The sequence below is a fragment of the Ornithodoros turicata genome, chromosome 1 (genome assembly GCF_037126465.1).
Source record: "Ornithodoros turicata isolate Travis chromosome 1, ASM3712646v1, whole genome shotgun sequence".
In the NCBI taxonomy this organism is placed as follows: domain Eukaryota; kingdom Metazoa; phylum Arthropoda; class Arachnida; order Ixodida; family Argasidae; genus Ornithodoros; species Ornithodoros turicata.
The window spans coordinates 1,388,794-1,416,335 of NC_088201.1; the positions used below are offsets into that span (position 1 = coordinate 1,388,794).

Below are 27,542 nucleotides of genomic sequence, written 5' to 3' on the forward strand. Positions count from 1 at the left end.
GAACACGGACTCCACGCAGTACATTACGCAGCTGGATGCACTTCAGTACCAGATGCAGTGACAACTAAAAAAGTTGTTCCAAATCAAATATTGGTTCTCCCAGCAGTCTCCATAGCAGGGCACAGACTTCCCTCATATGATATCGTTTTACGTGGGTTTTACTGTATTGTGCACTTCCATGACAGTACTCACATCCCTCATGACAACTCTCACGTATCAAAGCCTATTAAAATGGGAGCAATGCCTCTCAGACAGAAGGCCTGCAAGAGGATCAATTTTTCCCATGATTATGATTACCGAAAGTGGGACTTAGTTCAAAGGACCCTCCGAAAAAATGTGTAAAATCTTACGAGTAAAATACATTCTGCTGTCCGCGTAGTCAAAGTCCAGGCCCACAACGTTTGTGAGATTTCCCAGTGCCTGGAAGGGTACACTCATCTTGTGGGGGTCCAGGAAGAGGCTTCGAATTTCCCGGCGAGTGGTGAAAACCAAGTACTCTTTGGACACTAAGGAAACGGCTGTTACTTGAAAGCTGTTAGGACAGTGACACAGAAAAGTGACATACAGTCGCACGTGCGTCCATCGGCAGACAGTTGGCCAGATGCACAGCCACACTTCCATTTCGTGCCATTCAATGATTCGGGCATTGAGAAGCACAGCTGGCCACATGGCTTTGTGGAACACGGTGAAGACACTGTTAAGAGAAGTTCAAATTGCATTGGTCAAAAGTCGCAAGTCATATGACAAACATTAATTTTCATAAAGATTATCTTTTTCATGTTTTTGTAAGTCAGGGTGTCTACCAAATTGCAGCCTTCAAATTCCCTGACCAAAACAAAAGAGAACTTGGTGCCTTCTGCTACATTTTGATACCAAGACCCCTCATAAAACAAACCATTTATTATTAGTGAGGCTGCCCTACTTTTCTGCCTGTGATCTTGTCATATTGGCACACTGTTGCTCACGGCAACCTTTCTGCAGCATGGTCGCTCAAGTGTCTGTCTTGTCTGCGTGCACGTGCGTGCGTGCATGCGTGTGCGGTTGAAGGTTTTATGGTGCCAGGGCTACTTTGGCCAAAGAGCACCAAGTCCATGGGCACTCGGGGTTCACTGCGCATCATCGCGGCACTTGCCTGCGATTTTCCCTGACTACAGCTGCTTTTTAGCCAAATTCCCTGACAACCCCCTAACTTTTCAATCCGCATCAAAATTCCCCGACAATTCCCAGGAAAACTGGGAATTGTCAGAGAACCCAACTTATACTTAGGGCCTGACTCTTTAGGATTATACAGTAGCACCTCTTTATAGTAAACTGGCCGGGACATGTGGATAACTTTACCATATCGGGAGTTCTATCGGGTGTGACTTTAAAAAAAGTCAATGGTGCACGAAAAGTCATTCCAAGATTTATTACGCTGCTATGCACAAATAGGAACTCTTTGGTGTTAGAAAAATGCCCCTATTCTTCACCAAAACGGAAACTGTCGATTGCAAAATGGCAAATTTCTCGGTGATTTGCTTATGCTTCAGTTCGTTGCTGTCCGTCAGTTGCGGTAACATAGTCTTTTGAAGCAGTGTCAACACTTTGCGTTTTCTGCCGGTCTGCCATGTCCCAAACTTCACGTCACACACACCACGTCGCCAAACTGAGAACTGCGAAACGCGTGCTGGGGGTGCAAAATCCGGCAAAAACTAGGAAGCTACCTCGCCCTATGCCGCTACCCGCATTTCCGCCTCACATTCAGTAGATGAACCAGGATGGACACTATTGGCTGTTCCCTTTCCAGCTGACTGCAGTGTTGCAACATCCCCAGCATTATCGACATGACACGATGGCAGGATCTGACGTGCGGAAACCCACATTCTGGGTGTCCGTTCCTTACTACAGTATAAGCAATATCCTAGAATTTTTCTGTTTGCTATATCAGAAAAATAAACCATTGGGTCTATAGAAATTCAGTAGGGACCTCAGTTTTCTTTTACTATAAGCGGAGTTACTATAACGAGGTTCTACTGTACCCGATTACGCCCGATATTTACACCACCGACGTTTCAAACAAATAAGACCCAAAAACATCTGGCCCTACCTGTACACGATCAACGTTACAGAAACACTACACGGACCGTAAAGATGAAAAGATCTTACCTACTGGCTGATTGGCGCTATCGTAAACAACAATGTCCCGTAGCATGTTGAGATCCGACTTGATCGGTTGAGGAGGAGCGCTGTTGTTGCTTTGGAACTTGCTCGCCTTGTATATTGTGCGCAAATTCCTGTCCGCCCAGTAGACGTACTCACCCGACACGGCCACTCCCATTGGGTTAGGAAGGTTCCTGCGCACATACTCACGCTTTCCTCCAGAGAAAGATACTTTCTGCAAGCACAAACAATTTCAACAATTATGTAACCTACGTGCTAACAACTGGGCAAATGTCATTGTTAGGATACATGGGCACTGTGGTGTCACTAAGTGATGTGACACACCGCAGTTTCCTGTCTTTCTCTGTGCCACAATGATGCCAAAACCAATATGGAAGCCCTTGGCGAGAGAGTCTTTTTTTTCCCCCTGTGCGACATGATGCCGTTATTATCGCGCATCACCTGGGCTGTTCCACATGAAGCGATTCCATCGGGTTGCTCGACCACCACGGATCTTGTTGATGTTCTTTTTACTGGTTGACACCGTTGCTACGTGCACAATGATAAAAACCTTGAGACAGCTGAAACCACTCGTTCTGTGTACTTTGGTTAAACAGGACTAAGTGGAAGCACCCGGATACCAATGGAAATGAAAAACTGCCCTTCGGGAGGCACAACAGTGGTGTAAGTCATGGGGTGCGTTAAGCAGGTGCCCCTTTTTAAATGAAAACCCATAAGGGGGAGTATGAGAGACCCGGGATGGCTACTTAACAGCGAAAAACAGCTTTGGGGCATTACACTGTTCTTCCTACTGTCTGCTCATGCAGTGCACAGACTGTGGATACAGTGGCTTTGTTTGCACAACAAAGGTTTTGAGGACAATAGCAAATGAGACACAAACGATGAAAATTTTTAATCGATGGCATGGGAGCAATTTTCAAATAAGGCAACTGCTTGGCGTGAACATCACCCGCGAATAATCGCCGATATTCGTATGGAAGTTGCCCAGCGATAGGAAAGCATGATGGCAGTTGAAAAGAGAATGATAGTTTCCAGAAATGGGAGAATTCTGTAACATAGTATAAGTCTATATTCTGCTTCCAAGCACACCATTCAAACCAATTACGAGTACTTTTCTGCCAGCTCCAGAAAGCTTGTGCCCGGTGGATCGTGCACTCAACAGGAAAGCCAATTGTTCCATGCCCCAAGCGCTTGTCATTGGAGCCTTCGGTGCACCCATTTGAGATGGGAGCTCGAAAAACTCAGTGTCTGACACTCCAGAGTGTGCCGATGGTGCATGTGTCGCGTTAAGTAAGTGGAGTGTGAAACACTCGCACTCCAGGGCACCTACTTAACCGACCCACAGCCAGCACAATCCAATTCACCAGCAACCTGTATCACAACATGCCAATGCCATATCCTACTACATTAGGCTTACATTTGCATTGTCTAGATGGAACAAGTGAAGAAATGGCCATATAAAGCACTTCTGCTTGCAACAAAGTTGCACATACATAATTTAGGAACATGATCCCGGCAGAAACTAAAAAACCAAAATCAAGAAGAATTTCGATACCCCAAGTCAATGTTTTCAAAGATTTTGAATGACAAAGAAGGGATTCAAAGGTGCTGTCAAGACAGGAAGTTCGCTCGGAGATCTGGCTGCAGTAACGGACAATCGAGAGGCGCATGAAATTTCTACCAAGCCTCTCAGGCATGCATGTGTGCCGATTTTGCAAAAAAGCAATTTTGTAAAATGCCATATATTAACTCTTATTCCTACTCACCCACAGATGTGAGATGCAATAAAGTAGCAAAATAAATCAAATCTATGTACTTGGCTTAAATGAAAAAAAAAAAAAATTCACTCAGAGTTGCGTTTCAAAAGAGTCCACTGTATCTCATAACCCCTATGATATGTGCTAGAAAAGCTTGTCGCAGAACCAACCAAAGGCAACATTTTCAGAGCACTTAGGAATGTACCTGAAGGGCGTCCTCTCTGGAATCCACCCAATAAACATCGTGAGTTACGATATCTATGGTGAGATCCCGAGGGTTGCTGATTCCGGTGACTACGATGGCCACTCGATTGGTGCCGTCTAAGTAGGCCTTTTCGATCTTGGGATACTGGCCGTGGTCAATCCAGTAGAGAAATCGTTTAACGGGGTTCACAGCGATCTCGCGCGGTGAATCGGTGGTCGTCTTGAGAAGGATCACCCGATTGGAACCGTCCAACTGGCATACTTCCATGTATGTCTCATGTGGGAACACGTTGGTGAAGTAGATGCTACCTAGAAAGAAATATCAAACAAATGTACAACTAGGCTTGGGTTACAATTTGGGTGAAAGAAGCATTTTTCTTTCTTTACTTCATATTTCCGGACCACTGCTCTACAGAAATTCCTGTTTGCATTGCAGAAGCTATAATGTTTCTTGCGTCTTTTTAGTGTGTGCTTGCAAAGTCAAAAGTCAGTGAGAAATCTGGTATCCAGGCCAAAATCAATTACTAGACCATACTACAGCAGTAAAATTATCTTATAGTACATGCGAAAATCTGCATTTAGGGGAGGCTACGACACGGATAGGTCTCAATTGGTAGAGCCCTGGACCAGCAATCCAGAAGATGTGGGTTTGAGTCCTACAGCTGGCTAACCTTTTCAGTGACTCCCATCTTTCATCATCAAAATCAGTCATAATGAGCAGGTGAGATGTTATTTCTAGAATATTTTCACACCAGTATTATGTGGATCCACTTCGCTGCTGACTCACACTAATCCAAAACATGAAGGTACGCAAAATGCTGCCTCGTGAGCAAGTTTTATTTCTGGAGCCGGGAAGCAGGGTATAATCAGACAGGTGGTAAAGCAGATTTTTGGGATGAAAAAAAAGGAGTCCATTTTAGATGGCCACAAGATGTGGAACATCCGTGCTGGATTTGTGGTGCAGAGCGTTCTCCACTGCCCATATTGGTGGCTAAATCGGCCAAATTAGTTTCCGGGGCTTTTCAGATTTTAGCGTTAGTGACAATGATGCAGATCAGGGGGGTTAAAACCTACTTTCCCCAGGTTTAATCCTAAAACACCAGGCCTTAATTATTTTCTACTCTGAGGCATTCTGATGCTTGCCCGTAAATAAATATTTTGGAATGAATGAGCCTCTTATACATATTATTGGCATAGCGTGACTGTGAACTGTGACGTGACTGTGAATTGCGTGGCTGTGTGGCAAGCTATGATGCGTCTCCGATTCAGCTGGTACATGCTGCCAAGACATCAAGCATTCATTCAGGGCAGGTCCCTTTAGCTCCAATTCTGCTTTATTCTAACAAATTTGCAGTCCCCTTCGAGTTGCAATTAATGGGATTGCCCTGTATCAGTGGTTATATTGTTGTAGGAAAAGCTTTCATGGCATGTGGCAAAAAGCTGTCTCAATCTAGAGTTAGATAAAACGTTTGCATGCTCTCAACAATCGTGCATGCTTAGCGGCATTCTGCTTGTACCTTTCGACTTTGTTAACGTGATCCCTTCGATAATGTGATGCTTTCACAAAGGTTGATGTATAACGGTGCCCTCGTACAACAATAGGATTTCATCTTCCCGTCGCTATCCTAAAAACAGGCTCGACTGCGTTAAAAACAAAGTTCTTCGAACACAAAAAAGCAACACTTTTCTTGCTACCTTACTGACGACTGATACAGGAAAATGAAAATGCAGCCATTTATGGCACTACTGCCATACTCAGCTTTCTCAACAGCAGCAGAGGGGCATAAAAAGGGGGATGTTTTTTTGAAAGTGGGATTTACTTAGAAACCGTAAAACTGGCAGACAACATGGGGTGGAAAATAGAGCATGGATGAGGACGACGCAGCTGCACTGAATACAGTGAAACCCGCGTATAACGATATTGACGGTAATCGCGAATTCCATCGTTATACGAGGTATATCGTTAAACGAGGGCTGACCTAAATAGCGCGTCCCTGAAAAGTCGCGCGCCACCCCGCGTGTAGCAAAAGAAAAAGAAACAGATGCTTAAGAAAACGTGAAGCCGTGTGACAGCGCACTGGCTTCGGAAAACCGCGATCAGAACTCGTGGAGGGAACCAGAGAACATAGCGGGACAACTTCTGGCAACATTACACGTCACCATTCTGCAAGTCGGCTTCACCTAACGCGTGCGTGCTTTAGGAGAAGCTTGCTTTAGAACACTGTCGCGCAACTCGCGGGTGGAAAGCACGTGCTAGTGCTAATCATTTCGCGAATTTGAGCAGCATTGGCCAAATACGGAGACACAAAAGCGTTACCACCTACCCTTTCACTGACAGTATCAGAAAATGAACAGTCGCTCTCTATTTTCTTGCCTCAATTTTTATTTGGTTTAATTCTTTTGACGTGAATTTCGGATGATACGAATTTTTTCCGCTATCCCCGTGAGATTCATAGCACTGAGATTCTACTGTATCTTATCGCGGCGAAAATCGACGCGAGTTTACGCGCACGGGACAGCGTCCAACATCGTTATACGAGTACTCGGAACCGCAGTCTCCATCGCTATACGAGGGTCGTTTCCCCGTAGAACCAATGTATATTTTGACGGTAAAATCATGAACCATTGTTGTACGAGTGATATCGTTATACGCGATATCGCTATCCGCGGGTTTTACTGTATGCAGTGGCCATTCTTATACCACAGGATGATGACGATGACGATGAGGGGGCCTCTTACCTGCAACCCAGTCAATGGCTACTCCTCTGATTCCGTTGCTTCCGATGCCGTCAAATATCACGTGCTTGAGATCCGTCCCGTCGGGCTTCATGCGGTAGATGCCGTTTCTCTCTCCCTGGTTAAATTCAATCCAATAGATGTGCTTCATTGCAATGTGGACGTCCAAGTGGAGAATGTTGTGCCCTGCGACAAAGTTCGTACCACAAACTATTCCAGTGCCCTCGAGTGTGTCTGACTCCCAACCAATCGTAGAATTCAACCTTTCACATCACAATGAAAAGGCACCTCACCTGAGCCAGCAATGGGTTGCATGGCTTCGCCATCGTCCTCCAGACTGTAGCCACGAGCCTTATCGAGTTCAGATACAACCAGGAAGGAAGTATAGGGGACACACACAGTATCTCCACTGCCCTTGTAACCTGTGCTGCACATGCATTGCCTTTGGTTGTTTGACACAGGAATACAGAGCTGTTCACAGCCTCCATTGTTGCTCCGGCAAGGATGGCTATCACCTGCCATCAGTTAGAAAATTGTTTAATATCAGGTCCATGCACTGCTATGTATCCAAAACATATATACGTATATTTATCTAAAACGAAAAAAAAAAAAATTACAAGTGTGCAAATATTGAAATTTTCTAATAGGAATAGAATACGAATATCCGCTAAATTTATTTTCCAATATCCAATATCACATCATAGGATAAAGGCTAAGGGCATAGGATAAAGTTTGTAATAGCGTTAACTTGCAACAGTTGAACATTGGAAACAAGCATGATCACAGTTGTACGTTGCTGAGCCTCAGAAAAATACCCTAAAAAAAGGCATATAAAAGGAATATGTATTACAAGAAGACTTGGCAACTAAATCGATTTCAAGCGTGTATTATATTTCTACGATCACTTACATGATCAGAGAACAGATGTGAAATATCTCGATCCTTAGAACTCATGGGACTTTTTTTTTTTTTTTTTTTTCATGCAACAGGAACATGTCTTCATCCCATAGAGTGTCTTGCTCGAGCTCAGAGTCCAGGAACTCAAGATGGGCGTGACCAGACCTCCTCCTAATTTCACATTCATAGGCGGACGCTCTCAGTAGTTAACAATACTGCCATAGCCATGGTGAAACGAAAAAAAAGGAAAAATCATAGACTTTCGTCCTTGTGTCACGGAATCTGTTGCATAGGTCACATGCGTGTGATGTCATAAGTTACGAGGACAGGTAGAAGTAAGCGACGGATGTACCCTCCAGATTTAATATTTCTCCTTTCCATGCTCCTGTGTGGTACTATATTTACTCATGTATAAGCTGCACTTTTTTTTTCCCAAAAATCATAGCGCCACTTGAGCGTGTGTGCAATATGCGGGCAAAAAACTGAAACACCACACTTGAGATACATCAACCCCACCCGTATTATTTCGTACAACACTGCCAGGCCCCTCCGCCTAAGTTTGCGCACCTAGGTCAGAACGGCACTTTCAATTTCTGGAGCCGCACTGCGCTTCGGTCCCTAAAACACCGTGTGGGTCTTCTTTGCGGACACAAGGCTCTCTTTCTGTTTGTGTGTGTTTCTGTAGCTCAGCTGCGCTTCGCTCACCGAAAAACGCCGAGCACCGTCCCGATTTCCACGCTGCTCGGCATGGCTGATTGCCGTGAGCTTGAACTTGCACCGGTTTCACCACCGCTGGGTAAAACCTGAACTGACAACTACAAGCATGCTGCTTGGAAAATTCAATCACGTGGTTAACGGTCCCTCTCCTCCTCATACATATTTAATGTGTCCACCTCACTGGTTGTCAACTGCGGCTTTGCTTCGACCCTACACCTCCTCATTCTCTATTTCATTCCTGTCACGCAGACGCTCCCTACATTGCTTCGTGTTGCGCGATACAATCCGTCCGTGCCACTAAACTCGGGGCACGTTCTGTATGCAGGAGAGAGGGGGGAGCACCAAAATTTGGGCACTCAAGTTAGGGGTGCGTTCTATACGCGAGCATGTTCTACAAGACAGTAAATACGGCATTCAGGGCTTATATTATTGAAAATAGAGAAAATACGAAATAATATGAAAAGTCCCTCATGTCATTAACAACAAGAACAGCCATTACCCGGATTCAATACAGGATCATTTTCGTTTCCGGTAATGGAGCACTGTGGTGGCGTTTCCAATCTCCAATTTTGGTAATAGCATACTGTTTCTGTTTCCATTACTGTTCCGTGCTATTACCACAACGTACAAATTTCTATTCTATTCCCTGTTAGCGCCGCGAAGCAACTGTGGCTATGAGCGGCGTACAGACGTGGACAGATGGAGAGAGGACAACAGGAAAGGGTGGGGGACAGGGGGGGGTTAGTATGCGCCCAGGGCAGACTTCAGGGGGAACTGTGACGTACATTTGACATTCGACGTACAAATTTAAGCATGCAATCCGTAAGCTTGTATGACATTCAAAATAGTTGGAATATTCCAATATAAAATTTTCCAATACAAATACAAATTGTACCTATCAGAAATTTCCAATATTCGCACACCTCGAGAAAAAACATACTAACCAGGCTTCTTGCCATACACTTTGAGAGATACCAGTCCCGGCGTGTTGTCCTCAAGAACCACTTGATTAGTACCAGAGGGAAGGTCAACACGAGCCACCTTCTCATGCACAGAGTCCAAATAATAAAGCTTATTGCTAAAGACCGTCAAACCCTGAGGCTTGGCCAGACCGGTACTGCTGTCCACCAGTGTCTTGCGGTCCTTACCATCGAGGTCAATGCTCTCAATCTGTAAATGAAAACAAGTTCTCCACTCATAACTGTAACAAGATGATGACAGACCCCTCGGTACTACCATGCTATACCAAGGCCTATGGTGGCGCTTGATTGGACAAGCAACAAGAAAGGATCAACACATTTGCCTGTACAGCGGAACATTGTTAAGTGTACTGAAAAGTATATCAAACTGGTAGGATAGCTTAAAAGAAAATGACTAATGCACTCACTCAATTTTGGAACAAAAATTCAAGGGGGCTTTGTTGCCATTTTGCCCAGGATGTAAAACATGATTTATGGCCAAGACTTCAATATTTCACAAAAACATTTATAAGGTACAGGTACCACACGACAGCATACATGGGGACTGCACAAATTCTGTTCACCGGAATGTTAAAGATTACAGGTTAGAAAGAAAGGCTCATGAATACAGCCAAAGGAAGCTGTTCATTTCTCGCATTTCTGGTTTCTGTTACTGACTGTCATGGCAATGAGTTCCAACTCCTGTGCTTTTCAACTGGTTATAGTCGTGACTCTGGATAAGCAGAATTTGCACTGCTGCTCCACGAGAACAAGAAAAAGGTGCAAGGTCTAGCATGTTAAACTTCTTTTGAAATTAAAAACGATTCTTAAAAACGAGTGCATTGTGGGGTGGACACCTTTCAAACCGCTCTCAGGGCTCAAACTGTCCTGCGGCCACTGCTGTTCGTGCTATTTGTTAAGGATGTTTCTTCTGAGATGAGACTATACACAGACGACTGTGTTCTGTATGCAAGCGTTCAATCAGAAATTGATCAGATGGCGCTGAACCACTCGTTTGTAAGATTTCTTGACTGGTGTAAGGTGTGGCAACTGGAGGTGAATTTCGCAAAATGTGCAGTCATGTTGTTCACAAACAGCAAAAATCCCTGTCTATTCTCTTGCGGTGTTGGCAACAGTGTAATTAATAGAGTTGATAGGTACAGATATCTGGATGCCCACTTCTCTCCTGAACTCAAGTGGAAGGCACATATCAATGCCATATCTTCTACAGCTTGGTTTCCAGAAGCACACCCTCAAACTGGCGTCCGCAGACACCAAGCTCTCAGCCTACAAAACTCTTGTGCTCCCAATTCTGGATTATATGCTTGAGTTGTTTGGGATCCTCAAATCGACAGGGATGCTAAAACAGTTCAATCAAGGGCCGCTAGATTCATCATGAAATGCTATGATAGACATTTCTCTCCATCATCTTCCCGTGACTCCCTAAATCTAGCTTCCTTAGCAACAGGTGAACTTTGGAAAGACTCACATATCTGTACCTAATAGTTCATGAGCTTTCCTTATTCTTCCTATTTTAGTTTTGCACAGCCCTCATCACTACGTAGTGCGCATCCCTTGAACATTGTACCTTTCTTTTCGCGCATTCATGTGTTCAAGTATAGCTTCTTTCCTCGCTCGATTGTTCAATAGAACTCTATTCCTGGTATGATTAGGGAACTAGTAATCTCTTAGTGATTTCACCAGCAATGCACGCCTACTCCTGCTATAGCCTTTTTAAGGCTGCAGTATGTACAAAGAAAATAAATAAATAGAAATAAATGAGACAAAGCCGAGGAGAAAACCTGAACAGAACAGTGAGCCACATCTAGTCGTTATTGCGCATGGACAACAGATACAGCTATCGCTGTCACTTCTTCGCACGCGGCTGCGAAAAGGCGACAATTTTTTTAACATAATATTTTCTCTTTTATTGAGATCTATAACATTCCAAGCGTAGCACGAACACTGCTTTTGATTTACGTAACAGGAGTAGGCAAGGTAGCTGCTTTCGAGTTTTTAGGATCACAAAATTGTACATGGTCATTCACCAAACAGCGTCCAAAGCAGCTCACTGTGAATCCGAGCCTAGAGGTCACTGTCAAATGATTAACATACCCAGCACCCCCTCCCCCAAAATGGCTGCCCACCCAGAGGGAAAAGTGAGAAGGAAGAATCCAGAGTGGGCAGTTTCCATGCTGCTGAATGACAGAAATCTCTTTTGGGTATGCTGTGGCCTCGCATCGACAAGATCACTATCAAATACATTTAGGCCAGTATGTGCAGTGTGCACGTGTGGCTGTACGAGAACAAATTACAACCGCACTGCACACTACAACTCGTATGAAACGATATGACTCTCATTTAGGAACATTGCCACTGTGATGCTAGAATGTGCTTCGAGTGTGCAATATCGACACGCTCAAGGAGGACAGGTAAAGTTCTGTCCAAGAGCCAAGAATTTGCAATTTTAACAAGATTCCACTGTACATGCAATCACACAATGTACGCTTCTGGTAGTGGTGCTTACAATGCCTTGGAAGCTCTGACTCCAATAAACACGTTTCCCCGTGAGATCCATGGTGAGTGCTTCCAAACGTCCCAAGTTTTCCCGAATAAGGATCATAGGGTTCTTGCCGTCCATGGAGACGCGAGCCAATTTCCGTGGAACTCCCACACCTCCTTCATCGAGCCAGAACAATTTTCTAAGAGAAAAGAAATTCATTTTTCAAATGTCCACGAGCCGAGTGAAATTGCATGCACTACGTTGTTGACACTAACCCCTGCTCTGGATCCACCACGATGGCCTTGGGCTTCCCGACTCCCTTTTCAGTGCCATCATTTGCGAGGAGCACCCGGCGAAACTTGCGCTCGCCATCCACTTTCACAATCTCAATGTTCGATGCCTTCCGGTTGCCCACGTACATGTTACGGCCCACCCAGTCAAAACATATCGTGTACGGAGCACCAATGATGCCGTCAGCAAGGAATTTCGTCACGTTGCCACCCTTCAAGCTCACGGTGAAGATTGTTCCCTAAAATCAAAGCAACCATGGTCATGATGGGCATTATGACCCATTATCCGTGTAGAAGGTAATGGATCATCATGCAATCATCCTTTAATTTCGCGACAAATTTTTTGTGAATCAGGCACAGGACACATTTGCAGGGACTAAATTTTGCTAAAAATTGAGTAGATGCTAAAGTTTATGGCTTGGTTCCCTCACTTTGTGACCAAACTTAAACTGCCTTAACTATTTATTCAATTAAGGTGGTATTGTGCACGCTCGTGCATTAAAGCAGTTCAAATGCTTACTACTTTAACTTAGCAACCACAGGCGAAAATACAGTTTCCGATTGTATCACGCCAATTTTCGCTCAAAATTTTCGCATGCCCATTAGCAAATTTAGCAAATTTTTCAATTCGCAAAATTCGCAAAAATTAGAGGCACATGAACAATGCGGGTTTTACAGTGTGCTGGATTTCAAGCTGTAGTCTTGTAGTGCTGTCTTGTTTCATAATTTCATGTCCCTTTGACCAAAAACCATTTCAACATTGGAAAAGGTCTTACATTTTCCTTGTCATCTTCTTCCAGCTGTACCCAATAAATGACACCTTCTTTTTTATCGTAGTCAAAGTCGTACCCATTTTCGATGCCTATAACGGGCACTATCTGTCCGATGGACTTTTCGTTGGGAGTCAGCCCCATGTCAATGAGTTGGTTGCTCTTCATGACCATCAGGAATGGGCTATCCACTGAAACACCACGTTTTAGAAAGGGGCCAAAAAATGAAGCAACGATTTACCTGGAATGCAAGAGCCAGCAGCTGACGCCCTGTCCTGGGTATAGCCGGGGGGACAGCGGCAAGAATACTGCCGAGACGGTGACAACAGGCACAGGTGAGAGCAGGGAGCTTTGGCACAGGGGTTGCTGGCTACAATCAACAATTAGGGTAAATCCAATTTCTACTCCAGATCTGAATTGCTTGCACCATCACAAGATGGATATTTCAAACATTTCCTTTCGTGAACTAAAAACATGTATATGTTCGAAATCGATGTGCTTGGCTAGACAAGCTGTACTATATCTTACCATTATGTTACTCAATGTGCTGACTACCATTTATATTTAACTCACACTAGTTATTTCTGTATAGTTGCTGCTGTTACTGCAATGTGGAGCCATGGCACCCTTTCAAAGCTCTAATGAGCTTTTAGCCCAGCTCCACCCATTACCTGATGAAAATAAATAAATAGAAAAAAAAATCCTCTTAATTCTAGCGCACCTTCTGCAAGGTATCTAGAGTGACTTTTTCAGCTTAAGTCCCTTGCCCGGGGGAAGGAAACATCGGGTGCTACTGATACATTTCGGAGGTTTCTGTCCATCGAGCCGCCCACAGTTAATGCGTGCCAAACGTGCACACGTTGCAATTTACAGTGACATCGTTACATGTTACATCAAGTGCGCTTCGCATAGCCTGCTGTCGCATTGGAATATTATTTGCATCAAACACGCACGCAAACTGCCACCAAATAGCGCAAATAATAAGTCATGAAGAAAGGAACGAAAGGCAAGCCAGCTGGTGTATGTATGGAGGCGACATATCCCTGACTTTGGGGGAATATTTAGGAGACAAACACAGCTAAGGAACTCAATGACACTACGTGACACGTGGTTAGAATTCAGGGAGAAATCGACTCCAGTTGCAGTGGAATCTCACTAAACGAAAATTCCTTAAACGGAATTACTGTTTTTAAGGGAACAGCAGCTGCAAAGTTGTTTGGATTCCTATTTATGCAGTTCAAAAATTTTCCCATTAAACGGAATGAAATTTTTTACGCCACTGGTTAAACGGAACAGAAAATGGAACTGACTTAACATTTCAAAGCATCGTTGCTATACATCGCAGCTTGAGCTCTCCGCTGCCGGTATGGCCATGATTAGGATGAGTTACTTTAACAGTTGTAAATACCATTTCGTACAGCATCGTGGACAGCGTGCACATCATGCTCTTGATCTTCAAAGCAAGGTCGAAGCTGTCAACAATTTTGAGAGTGGTTGTTACGCAAAGACATCGCGATGAAGTAAGGGGTGCCAAAAAGTACGCTAGCAAGAGCTTTAGCGAAAAGGACAAGCTGTGCGACGCCTTTAGTGCTTCATAGTTTGGACCGCAAAGCAAAAGACTTGAACTCGGTGACTACGAAGAGCTTGAAAAATGCTCGCTACTGTGGATAAAGCATGCCCAATGTCAGAATATCCCAATGAATGTGAAGGTGGAACATCTCAATGAAGACTAGAATAAAGTTAAATTGTGTGTGTATTCCTTGTCTTTGATGCAGTAATGTGCATAAAGGCTGCTTACAGCTTCTGCACTCCTGGAAATTACACCATGTAACATCTCACACACAACTCAGTAAATGGAACTCCTGATCAACGGAACAGATTTTCCGGGTCCCTTGAGGGTTTAAACAGATTCCACTATAGTCCGAAACTGTTTGGGGACGGAAAAATCGGGCAGAATCGGGTTTAACCCGGAAAAGTCAGACCCTAAAGTTATCCTGCTACAACTGGGCAAGTTTTCTATACCAGGTGTTTCACGAAGGCCCCCCCAGCTGAATAATTTGCTTCCTTTTCAGTGAGCATCCCGGAGACATCGGCCAAGAACTGAGCAGTGAGCGACTCCTTTCCATACGAATTAATTAATTAAATAAAACTACCAACTTTTAGATTTTACTTCGGACGCTTTCGGAATCTGTTTAAGAAAGAGTCAAGAAAGTTACAACTCATACTCGAGGCTTTTCCTCTTTCCATGGGCTAGTTTGTCCTTTTAGTCACATAATAGGACTTTTATTGGGTGACTTCACACTGAATCAGGCAGGGTGGTCCAGTCGACCTCCCCAATTTTTTTCTTTCAAACATATATTAAAGCCTTGTTCCTAGGAGGCATATTGGCGCCGAAAATAGTCTAAAATAATTGGTGGTTATTTTTGAATGAATTATCATTCAGATGTGGGCGTTTCGAGCATTGCGCTTCCTACGAAGTTTGACGCCACGTATCTTTGTAACTATTTGACATATTCAGCTGAATTTCTTTTCACGTATTATCAAGGGTGGATAGCATTGCCTCCTAAGTTCCGAAGATTCTAAGGTTTGCCTTTGAGGAGACAAAAAATCGCAAAGTTGCCTCATTTGTAAAATATGGTACGCTTTGAGAACCTCACTAGTCCTCTCCTAGTTGTGATACCCGATACACATAACACACATGTATGTGATACACATAACCATCTTTCAGCAAAAAAATTCAGTAGATATGACAATATTTTTCAGCTATTTCCAGTATTTCAGTAGACTGACTAGGAACACAGTAGATGTGAAATTTCAGTAGATCTGGCAACAGTGACAAAGACAAATAAGAGGCGTGCTGCTGCCATCCGAAACGTGATGACTATGACGACAGAGCAGATTAAGTTTCAGGTTGGCATAAAATGCAATGTGTTGAACAACACATTCCACTATAGGCGAATGTAGGGGCTGCCTTTGTCTCGTTCACAATGCTCATGCGAGAGTGCACCAATGAAGGCGCTACACGTGGTGTCAGTAATACTAGAAAAATACTCCTAAACTGCAAATACTCAAAATCACCCGCAAATACTGTTCAAATAACATTACCTAGTATTTGATTTGAATTTCAAGTTTTGAATATCTGCACAGCTCTGCTTTTTAGAGGCAGGCATTAGAAGGACTCCCGATGATAGATTTAAGAAGCCATCAAAATAAAGTAACCAGATTACGAAAAGGCATAGTATTCTCGCTCTTCTCAAGGTTTTTGTTTGAACAACTTGTACAGACATATTTAAGTCCACTCACAAGGCGGCTGCAGGACCGGGTGGTTGATGTGAATGCCGAGTGGCTGACTCACGAGGTGGGACACGACAGTTTGGTTGTGACCTCGAAACTTTTGACAGGAAAGCACTCGGTTGAGTTGCCGGTCCGTCCAGTACAACGTGTCTTCGAAGATGGTCAGAGAGTGAGGATGGAGCAGGTACTGCACGAGGGAGTCACAATATAATGGGCTACACACGGAATGTGGTGTACGCAGCGTTTTCCAGTTTTTGTTCGTTTTTACAGCGACAGTCGTATGACGGAACTTCTGTCAATGTCACAGCATCATGGTCTGTAACATTTTATCTGTCTGAGAGCGGATGAAAAAAAAAAAGAAAACCGGCAGCCGTGTGGAGTGCTATGAGGTGGCCACGGGGAGTGCGCGTGCCGTTCAGGGCTCATTGTCAGGAACTCAACCCGAAGCAAATATGGGTTCGGTTACAGTTGAGTTTCCGAATTTCGTAAGGCATTCTATTCCCAGATTTCCAGTCTCGTTACTTATGGTTATCTGTAACCAATATAGCTGTACCGGTATATATTTTAGTCATAAACTTGGAGCTGTACATATTGCATGGATACGGTAGGCAAGTAGGTTCCAAACGCTTAGAAAGGAAGTCATCAAATATTCCAGCAAATTTGATCACTGGCAGCAGAAAATTTGGTGATGGATATTTCAAGACATGTGCACATTGCAGGATTTTTTTTTTAAATAGAATGCCTTTCAACAGGAACTGTCTCCCATTCTGCTATCTCGCTTTTGCACCAAATTGCCTTTTTCGAGTGTTAATCAATTTTAGGTTATTAGTCGCATTGTAGTCGCATGCCCTCTTGGATAGAATGTCCGTCTGGCCGTATAACTCAATGGCAAAAACGACATTGATCTATGCGGCTCTCGTAGCATTTTTTATTTAAAAAATTCTGGTATAACTTACGTGATTGTGCGCTAGTACTTGCTGCCTACCCGAGCCGTCATAGTTACAGAAGTCGATGTAGTCCAGCTTACTGTCTGCAAAATAGACGCGTTTATTTGGCAGGTCCAGGGTGAGACCATTGGGCCAGTAGATCTTGGTGTGAATAATGGTTTTCCTCATGGTGCCATCCAAGCCCACACTCTCTACTCGTGGGTTCTCCCCCCAGTCAGTCCAGAACATGAGACGAACCCTGAAAATATATCGGGCCACATCTAAAGGATTCGTAACATTTTGTGCGGCCAAACAAAGGAGAAACGTCAGTCTGCATTTGGTTTGGCAGGTGAACACATTCACACGGAATGACTCGCTCGTTTAGGAAGCAGACAGAGGGGACAGTTCAAGCTGTGGTGTTGTTCGTTAAATAAAAGTGTTACTAAGTACAGTCACCGTCCGATTTTTTCGGACTCTGCGGGGATTGCGCAAAAGTCTGAATAATCGAGCGGTCCAAAAAATCGAATTTCGCTTCAAAAACCAACTTAGCTTAGGTCGAATTATTGCAGTTTTACTGCATTGATTTTACTGATATCTTTAGTGATAGTGATGCATGCCATGGCAAAAGTGATCTCAAGAAGATGTCAAATGGACAGCTCTGGAGGTCCACTTAAGGTTGAAAGACAAGACCTTGTCCTTGTAAGATTCAGCAATACACCATCGCTTGTCATTTTTAGTTTTATTTTTGTAAGCGACTTTTGGACAGTGAACATTGTGTCCCAGTCCTTCCAAACAACGTCAAACTCCTCCCGCAGGGAAGGGTGGTGTGGGAGAGTTAGGTGTTTACAAACAATTTTTTCAAAGCTTCCTAAAAGTAAGCCTAGCGCGTGATTTTCATAGTCTGCGATAGAGGTTCTGCCTTACATTTAGAGAACAGCACAGCTCTATGTTGCAAATAAAATAAGAAAAAAATTCAAACGTGAAAACCGTCCCACTCCTCCCTTAAGTATAGGTAGGGAGTGACTTTTTGAGATGAGCCTTCATCAGATTCGGGGGTTAAAAATCTGGCGATAATTGTGCCTTCGGGTGTTAACAGGCGTTTTTGTTTCTCCTCTTGTCTATTAAGTCATTTCCTGTTCTTTTTTTTTTGTCTCGAGATCGTGACTTTCCAGTGGTTATCCCCGAAGGCATAGACACACATGGGTGTATCGCTGGGAATGTATGTGACCCATTCTTACATGCGTTACACGTGGCGACCTTTGTTCGTCTTCAGTGGAAACGTCACTTGAGGATTCCATAGTGACTGGAATTCAGGGAGAAATCGGGTTCAACCCGAATTTGTCAGGGGTCAGTTAGGAGGGGAATAACCGGGCGGAATCGGGTTTAACCCGAAAGTCACTCCCTAAGTATAGGGAGATGACTTGCTGGGGAATTTATATTCATGGCATACCCTTCTCTCGGATCCAGCGATAATCCTCTCGGCTGACTAATATTTTCTTTGAGCAGAACAATATGATTTTTTCCATCCAAAGTGGACACTTGGATTGTCTTCAAGCGAGAGTCCACCCAATACAAATTGCGAGCAACCCAGTCAATTGCGAGACCTTCAACCAAGTCCAATCCACTGGAGATTACCTGAAAAGACACGCATTCACTTAACAAAAAAAGAATTTCATCCACTTGATGTCCGTACCACTTGAGGCTCTCCACCCCTGGTCAGGCGGAAGACCTTCTTGACACTCATGTCGGACCAGTAGATGGTATTAGTCGCCATGTCCGACGCGGTGGCCACCACGTTCTCCACTTTGACGGGAACACGCTCCAGGAAGGTGGTGTCCAGATTGGCCACGAGAATAGACCGTCTGTTGGAGATCACCAGGAACGCTTCGGACCTGTCTTTAGGGGAAGAGAAAATTTTTTGGAGTGAAACTAACGTACTGGTATTGAGCCTCTTCATTACCACAACCTACTAGAATATAACGACCATGTCATAATGAGGTGCCCATCCGCACCACGATTGGACGATGGAAATTTGAATTCTCAACACGCAGAAGCATATGTACGACTACCGTAGCAGACGACAGCAACAGCTCCTATGAAAACGCGTAGAACGATGATGATAATCAACTTTAAAATGAAACATCTTCCATGGGATATCCACCGCTTGTACAGAAATACTAAGGTAAGCTGAAGTACAAAGTATTGTAGAAGTTGATGAAGCAATAACTGGGACGATGAGTAGCACCACCGCTAGCTTCCAGAAATGCGGCGCTGGGAAGGGGTGCCTACGACATGGTCGTTATAACCTAGTAGGTCGTGGTCATGGCATCCCTTCTCAGCGCTGCATTTTTGGAAGCTAGTGGTGGCACTACTCATCGTTCCACTTATTGCTTCCTCAACATCTACAATAATTTGTAGCTCAGCTTACCTTAGTATTTCTGTACATGCGGTGGATATTCCACGGAAAATGTTTCATTCTAAAGTTGACTACCATCATCATTCTACGCGTTTCCATAGGAGCTATTGCTGTCGTCTGCTATGGTAGTCGTACGTACACTTCTGCGCGTTCAGAATTCAAATTTCTGTCGTCCAATCTTGGTGCAGATCTCGCGTGCCGATGAGTAGCGCCCCTAGCGGATCGTGCGGACGGGGTCCTCATAGGGGTTGCCGATTATGACACGGTTGTTATAATCTAGTAGGTCGTGTTCATTACTGGTCACTCACCATCACATGGTTTACAGACGGCCTTCATTCAACAGCCACACACTCTCTCATACACACAACACAGGGCATCTGGTAAACATAATAAAAAGTAACTGACAAATATAAGCTACCTAAGAACATGAAGGTCTCAAATATGGCAGTTGTCAAAAAAAGGCGAGACCGCTTGAGGCAACCAGAATTCGAGGGGTTTTAAGGGCTTCGGAGGACTTGAAATGCGAACTTTCAGTTTCAATGGTTATCAAGCGTTCCAAGGCCCTCGTGAAGCCTGAATCAAGGTTACCATCAGTTATCACATAATTTGAGTGCACATGGTTGTCACGCTCAAAATTTTTATGAGTCTCCTTTGTGCCACAGGGCTGTGTATTCTTTTTAGGGGTACCATTTTCCTTGGTACCATCCAACAAAATGTGACAAAGTTGTGAGAGGTGATTCTTATAAAATCTCACTCCAAACAGCCTTTCCATAACAAGTTGTACTTACTCAAGGCTTTGCACTTGTGCTTTAGCTCCAACTGGTAGCCGCTATCGCAAAGGCAAGTGTAGGATCCCTTAGTGTTCATACAATGCTGGCTGCAGGTACCCACCATCTTGCACTCATCCAAGTCTGTCAATCAATCAATCCCAACAATGAGTCTCAAGTCTCTCTCTTTCTATCCAATCCTAAAAGCTTGCCTACCAATGCAGGTGGTTGTATCATTGAGTACTTGTCCCTTGGGGCAAAGACAGAGTGGCCCCACAGGCGTCACGTGACAGTCATGCGTGCAGCCAGCTTTGTTGTCCTTGCAGGGTGCAGACGCTGAAAGCCAGGGACCATTTTATTCTGGGCCCAAAAAAGGGAACGACACTTACAGCATGTGGGTCCTTCGTCCGCGCCATTGGGACAGTCTGTTTTTCCATCACACACAGAAGAGATGTTTACACAGCGCTCTGTTACGCCTGGACACAGCCATTGGCCATGACTGCACTGGAATGCAGGAGCACCTGAATTACACCAGAAGACTTATTATCCTCCCTGCTGCTGCCCCTTGCGCAAGTCCACTTACCGCAGGCGTGCCTGTGATCCTCATCAGAATTGTCCCCGCAGTCATCTTCTCCGTCACAAATCCATGACTTGAATATACACTTTGAGTTGTTGCACTTGAAATGATTTTGCGGGCATTCCACTTGCCCTGCCAAACAATCCTGCCGTCATGCAAATGAAGACACTTTTTCGAGCTTTCTCACCGCAGGAAGAAGGTTCGTCACTTTTGTCCTCACAGTCCGCATTCCCGTCACAGTACCACGATTTGGGAATACAAACACGGGACATTTTACACTGGAATGACTTCTCCTGGTCGCATTGGTCCGGAGCCAATGATGCTACGAGATTTTTATAGACTTATATTTCCCATCAAAGCAATGCAAGAAAGTCACTTACGACAGTCCTGTTCATCTGAACTATCAGGACAGTCGCTGACGCCATCACACCGATAGCTCTCATGGATACACTGCTTCTTGTTGGCACATTGAAACTGGGCTGAGCTGCAGACAGCTGGAGGACAATTGCTCTCGTCAGCATGGTCAAAGCAGTCATTGTCGCCATCGCAGACCCAGCTCCTCGGAATACAGTGACCAGATCCAGGGCACGTGAACTGGTAGTAAGCGCAGGTCTTCTCCTCTGGAGCATAATAAAAAAATGCTCAAGTCATCTGGCCATGTACTTCACTCAATCGAAGCATACTCACTACAAAAGTCTCCCTCATCTGAGCCATCACCACAGTCATTTTCAGAGTCACACTTCCAAGACTGAGGAATGCATCTTCCGTTTTCGCACGAAAATTCAGAGTTGTCACATGTAACATTGGCTGAAAAACAAACAATTTTTTGGAACCTTTTCTTCATACTATCGCATTTTGTGCACAAATACGCAAGATCTTAGTTGAACAATCTAGTCAATATACAGGGTGTCTCAGAAAACGTGTTATTGAATTTTAGTAAAAAAACTACGCCGCACAGAATCATGCGGTCAACGGCATTTATTCTTACGAGGTTTTTGCCACCTCCTAATGTGCATGTCATATAACCCGAGTTTAAATATGTAAATTTTTACGAAGTGAAGTCGGAAATTTGCCAAGTAAAGGTCACTTTATACACACATCAGGTGGTCACATCAGGTGGTGGGAAAAACCTAGTAAAAACAAATGCTGTTGACCGCAGATTCTAGGTGGCATAGTCTTCTTATAATTCAATCACATGTTTCCTGGGACACCTTGTATGTTTCCTCAACACTTGACATTTTTGGATTATATGTCATACCAAATTTTATGTTAACGCTTATAATTGAAAAAGACATCTAAGCTACATCTGTGGTCCTCTTCTTGTGACCTACAAATTGTCAGCTCTGGCTTTCCAAAAATATCATTATCTGAAACAGTTCTGAAGCAAAATATTCCTCTGGAAAACAGCACTTACTGCATCCAGTTTCATCAGAGAAATCACCACAGTCATTGTCAGAGTCGCACTTGAAAGACAAAGGAATGCACCTTCCGCTGCTACATTGGAATTCACGTGGGCTGCAAGTATTTCCTGAAACCACAAATGGTCATCTACAAATATGTACAAGGTGAAAACAAGCATTGTATGTACCTATTTAAATCGTTCCCATACAAATACTTGATTTTAATTCAGACTTTCATAATTTAAATCAGCACCCAAACAGTGGTCTTCATAGGAAAAAAAAATCATGCAAAAAATTGGAAAGAAGCTGCAGCACAGGCTCAGAAATATACCTGATGAGTAAACACCATTCCAACAGTGGTCGCAATCAATAAATTTTCCGAAAATCGTACTTAAGGTACAATGTCAGTTATGTAAGCACGCCTTGCTTCAAAGGATTTAAAACTTTGTTTTTGTTCCTGCACTGCATAAGAAAGATGCATTCCACCTAGCAACTTCACCGATTACACCAATCCAAGCGACAAATATGGCCACGTCTCCTGCAGATGCTGTAATCCAGCAGAACTGCAGAATCCTTGCAGGAAAATAAGATGGGCACCATAACAAGTGCACCCTCGCCTAAGAACATCTCGGAGCTGCGTTTGTTCCTTTGATTCCTCCCATACTACAGATGTTTCCTGCCTCATATGTCGCCCCCCTTCTGGCTCCACTCTGTCGACTACTAAAGAGAGGAGTTCAGCGGACTTGGAGGCCCGAGGAAGAACAGACATTTGCAAAAGCAAAGAAGGCCTTGTACAACTCAAACGTGTTGGTCCGTTTTGACCTCATCCAACATTTTGACATGCAACGCCGCTGGGCTCACCTATTCATACAATCTGGAATACAAAGCTGGACAAACCAAAGGAAATGGGGAAACCACCATAGGAGCACTGCAAACACTAGACGACGGACCCCTATGCCGGAAACAAATCGAAGATCTCACAGGGAAGGACCCCATTCTAGTCATGGTGTCATGGCTGAACAGGGTCAAAAGATAAGGACGACTAGAAAGCCCTCAAGCCTTTTTGAAGAACAAGGTTAGAATTCTCAATGAAAGGAGGACCATTATAATGATGGGCAACCGTGTGGCGATTCCCACAAAATGCCACCCCATTATATTGCAGGAGCTGCACAATGCACATCTATAGGGATTAACGCAACAAAGCCATCGAAGATACAGTAAAGATACGAACATCATATAATATGACCATAGTTTTAAGGGTTAACTGTAGAGGTCTAAAACCTCTCACTACATACAGGCCGATATCAACATCAAACAACGACACAGGAAGAGAGCCACGTGTCTAAGACGTTCCTTTCTCTGCAGTGCCAAAAGGTCTGCTAGCTATGTACCAACCAGCTCCATTCAGGTTTTACTTACTATCTGAGTTGCACAATAGGTTAGTTTATCAAGAGTGATGGATGATGGCTTTTGGTCCCTAATAGTGTCTTTTACGCGTCTCTCCAGCCCTGTGTCAAGCACAAAAGTCGCCTCTGTTCCATCTATCCCACCACACTTTACGCGCAAAGTTTTGCAAGCCTCGTGCTCGTCATCCAAACGAACTTATTGAAACCGAATAAATCCGTTTTCATTCAATCAAAGTTATACTTCTCATCACAACCCTGTAGTATTTTCACGCTTAAGATTGATGATCGCAATTACTATATATTGCTCGCAGTTGCTGCACTGAATCAGGAGGATGCGCCCTCGTCAAACAGCATGATGCTGTTTTTTGGCCACCCCCTATGTAACTCCTACACTTGCATTGCAATAAAGTTAAATTGAATTGAATTGAACCCTGGTTTGGATGATTCTGGTTCCATCACTACATCCCATGGAAGAAGCGCATTCTTGTATACAGCTCACAAGACAAGCTGTATTATTACAATAACTCGTCACCCGTTGCCTCTCCTAGTTACTACCATCACTAAAAAGCCCGAGACTAGGGGACAACAACACAGACAAGGTCCCCCACCCCCCTTTTTTTGTCCCCTAGTCTCGGGTTTTTAAGTTATGGATCTCTACCACCAGCTCGCTTGCTACTTCTCCATCCTCTAGTTACTACGTGCTGCATTCAACGCGGTGTCGACATTGCTGGTCCGCTAGATCGCTTCGGACACGACAAAAATCCATCGAGTGAAAAAAAAAAAGAAACTCACGTGTGCAGTTGTTCATCTCGTCCGAATTGTCGAGGCAGTCGTCATCGCCGTCGCATACCCACGTCTTTGGAATGCAGCGCTGGTTGTCGCACGTGAAGTCCCAAGTGTTGGGACAAGCCTGTACAGGAGGCTCTGCACTCGGATCTGCGACACACGTGCGGCCATCCATCGACAACTGCTCACCGTATGGGCAGCCGCAACTGACGGTCAAATCTGGGCCCTGACTGCCATTGGAAGGTACTGGAAAGCAGAGCTTCTGACATCCTCCATTGTTGTACTGACATGGGTGTCGACCTGTGCGGGATCTTTCAGTTAGACAATTCTTGCGCTAAGAGGAGTTGTCGAAAGCTTTATTTCATGTCTTCAATGAGCCATTTCGTGAGCGATGAAAAAAAAAAAAAAAAATAGCAATCTGCTTCAATGTCTTATTCGGGGCTGCCTACTTTACTTGCCATTTTGTTAAATAAAGAATGCAAACTAGAGGTGTGTCAACGTTCAAAAGTTCCAATATAAAATTTTTTTTTTATGTTCAATTCATATTTGCCAAATTCAAATTGGAATGTTTCCAATATTCGAGCTTTTTCTAATACCAAGCTATTGCGGATTGCACGCTTGCGTTTGTGCATAGTGGTAACCGCAACGAACGTGGATCGTACAACAGCTACAAAGAAATGTTTTCAAGTTGTTAAGTTCATGCGTGAATGCAAAGCTACATGTTCACTAACCAAAACCAAAACTAGTACAGTGCACCAAGCTAATGAAATCAAATACCACGTGCATGGTGCGCAACACACACGTGGAAACCCAGGTTTGAGGGTCTATGCTGTTGAGCGTGTTTTGAATGGCCTCATGCGCCTCGAGGTCAGGATCGTCAAGTTGCTGTGCGTACCGTTCACTTCTACGAAGTTGCGTACAACATTAATCGAATCTAAAACGGCGGCTGGTTATCATCACCATCATCCTCAGCATGGTAAGCCCTATTACAGTTTGTGAACTATGTGCTCCATAACAGTTGCAGCACCATGTTTGCCCCCTCGTTGCCTTCCAGTCCACCGTACCTTTCAAAAGACACAAAAACAGTCTTGACAGCCACGAGCACCCAGTGATGGCCAGTAGTTAACTACATGTAGTTAAACTACTAGTTAAACTACCTGATTGTAGTTAAAAAGTAGTTATCAACTACTTGCAGAAATGTACTGGCAACTACTAGTTAAACTACTATTTTAAGTAGTTAACTACAGTAGTTAGGTTACTGAAGGCGCCAACTACTCCCGATTTTACCGCAAGCTTTACGGCACGATTGTGCTTCCGATTTTTACCTTGAGCTACTTGTTCGATGAGAACGGAGGTGCAGAGCAATTGTGTCGTGCATGTGTACTAAATCTTCACCGTTAATGTTTGTCTAGTGAAGCCTGTGAAATAATTCTGCAACTTAGTTTATCGCGTAGGCACAAAGAGAATCCCGCTGCAAGCTTTGTATTTGACGATCGTAGCAATGGCTTGAGACAAAGTTTATTATTGCTTGTGATTCATATTTAGGTGTCCAAGAACACTACAAGGGACTGGTGTTGGTGGACAACGTTAAGTAGTTATAGATGTAGTTAAACTTCATTGTAGTAGTTAAAAAAGTAGTTTTAATTACTCCCCTGAAAAGTAGTTGAACTACTAGTTAAACTACTCAATCACAAAGTAGTTAGTAGTTATAGTTAAACTACTGTAGAAGTAGTTAGTGGCCATCACTGCGAGCACCAGTGGGGACCGGTGCAGTAGCTTGTTGCCACAACTTCTCGCAAGACGTCAAACTGATGTGCCAGGCATATTTTTCGACCTTTTCTTTTATTGCGAGTGTCTCGTACTTGGGCATGGTGTCACACCGCAGCCATAGCAGCCGTGGTCGCAGCATTGTTTTACTATTTTGCTAAATACTATTACTACTCAAAACCTTTATCCCGTCATGTGATATTTTCACACCTCTAATGAAGAGACACCTGTGTAAAGACTCGCTCATATAAAGAAAGAATAAAAATGACACCTACTGTCCACTTTCTGGTTTTCCTTGCTGTAAACCTTGATGCCATACAGACGACTGCCTTCTTCTACAGTGGTCACTATCCTCTCATCCGCTCCTGTCAACTTATGCATTTTCAAAATGGCGTCTAGTCTCCAGTCTGTTACAAAGAGCCAATCTGAAAAACACAATTATCGACCAAACATCTCTTTTTCTTAGCCCAACAAGTGCAAAGCAAAAAAAAAAAAAACACACATTTTTGATGCCTATATAGAGAATGTTGAATTCCCTTTGGAAGATCAGGTTGCATATCCTCCACAGCACTACTACTACACTGTCTTCAACACCAAAAACATAGAAGAGAATTAAGCCTCACCTCCGTGAATGACAAGTGAAAAAGGGTGTTTGATGCGAGGCGAGTTTATGGTCTGCACATCAGTTCCATCCAGGTTGGCATGTTGTACATGATCAAGAAGGGCATCGCACCAATACAGACGGTCTGTCTGGAAGTCAATGCTGAGCCCATTCGGCCAGCCCAGCAACACTCCACGGAACACCATTACGTTACTGCCGTCCAAGTAAGCACGGCTGATGTTGGCAGGCCTATCCCACTCCGAATAGAACACGTAGCTAGAAAAAAAAAAAGCTTTATTAAAGAAAAAAACCTCACAAACGTAGACATAAATGGTGTCAACAGCCCACATATTACAAACCTATTCATTACAATCACAATAACTACACTCATAGTAAAGCCAAGAGTAATAGAGTCGAGCCTGTATTACAGTCTCCAATATAACGATAATTCTGACTTCTGCAACCAAACTGGCCCCCCTGGTTCCCGTCAGTTCAACCATTCGAATACATGTAAACAAGACTGGGATGTAACCATCGTCCTGCGAAAGCGCTTGCTCGAGTATGGCAATCAGAATTCTCCCAGAAGAAACTAGAAAACACTATAAGAAG

General features: G+C 43.9%; 1 protein-coding gene across 1 annotated transcript in view; it reads right to left on the minus strand.

Annotated features, from left to right (window-relative positions):
• LOC135377258 (low-density lipoprotein receptor-related protein 2-like) overlaps positions 1-27,542 on the minus strand; it is a 94,278-nt gene that overhangs the window by 26,063 nt on the left and 40,673 nt on the right. The window contains exons 17-42 of the mRNA XM_064609566.1: positions 26,956-27,209; positions 26,608-26,757; positions 24,572-24,865; positions 22,388-22,501; positions 21,661-21,780; positions 21,354-21,593; positions 21,161-21,295; positions 20,980-21,105; positions 20,786-20,917; positions 20,613-20,732; positions 20,418-20,540; positions 18,907-19,109; positions 18,664-18,848; positions 17,244-17,472; positions 16,297-16,474; positions 13,235-13,363; positions 13,000-13,184; positions 12,209-12,462; positions 11,958-12,132; positions 9,416-9,641; positions 7,151-7,372; positions 6,861-7,043; positions 4,123-4,430; positions 2,146-2,374; positions 566-694; positions 351-506 (exon numbers count right to left, since the gene is read on the minus strand). Of these exons, the coding sequence (XP_064465636.1) occupies positions 351-506; positions 566-694; positions 2,146-2,374; positions 4,123-4,430; positions 6,861-7,043; positions 7,151-7,372; positions 9,416-9,641; positions 11,958-12,132; positions 12,209-12,462; positions 13,000-13,184; positions 13,235-13,363; positions 16,297-16,474; positions 17,244-17,472; positions 18,664-18,848; positions 18,907-19,109; positions 20,418-20,540; positions 20,613-20,732; positions 20,786-20,917; positions 20,980-21,105; positions 21,161-21,295; positions 21,354-21,593; positions 21,661-21,780; positions 22,388-22,501; positions 24,572-24,865; positions 26,608-26,757; positions 26,956-27,209 (4,799 nt within the window). The remainder of the gene's footprint in view (positions 1-350; positions 507-565; positions 695-2,145; positions 2,375-4,122; positions 4,431-6,860; positions 7,044-7,150; positions 7,373-9,415; positions 9,642-11,957; positions 12,133-12,208; positions 12,463-12,999; positions 13,185-13,234; positions 13,364-16,296; positions 16,475-17,243; positions 17,473-18,663; positions 18,849-18,906; positions 19,110-20,417; positions 20,541-20,612; positions 20,733-20,785; positions 20,918-20,979; positions 21,106-21,160; positions 21,296-21,353; positions 21,594-21,660; positions 21,781-22,387; positions 22,502-24,571; positions 24,866-26,607; positions 26,758-26,955; positions 27,210-27,542) is intronic.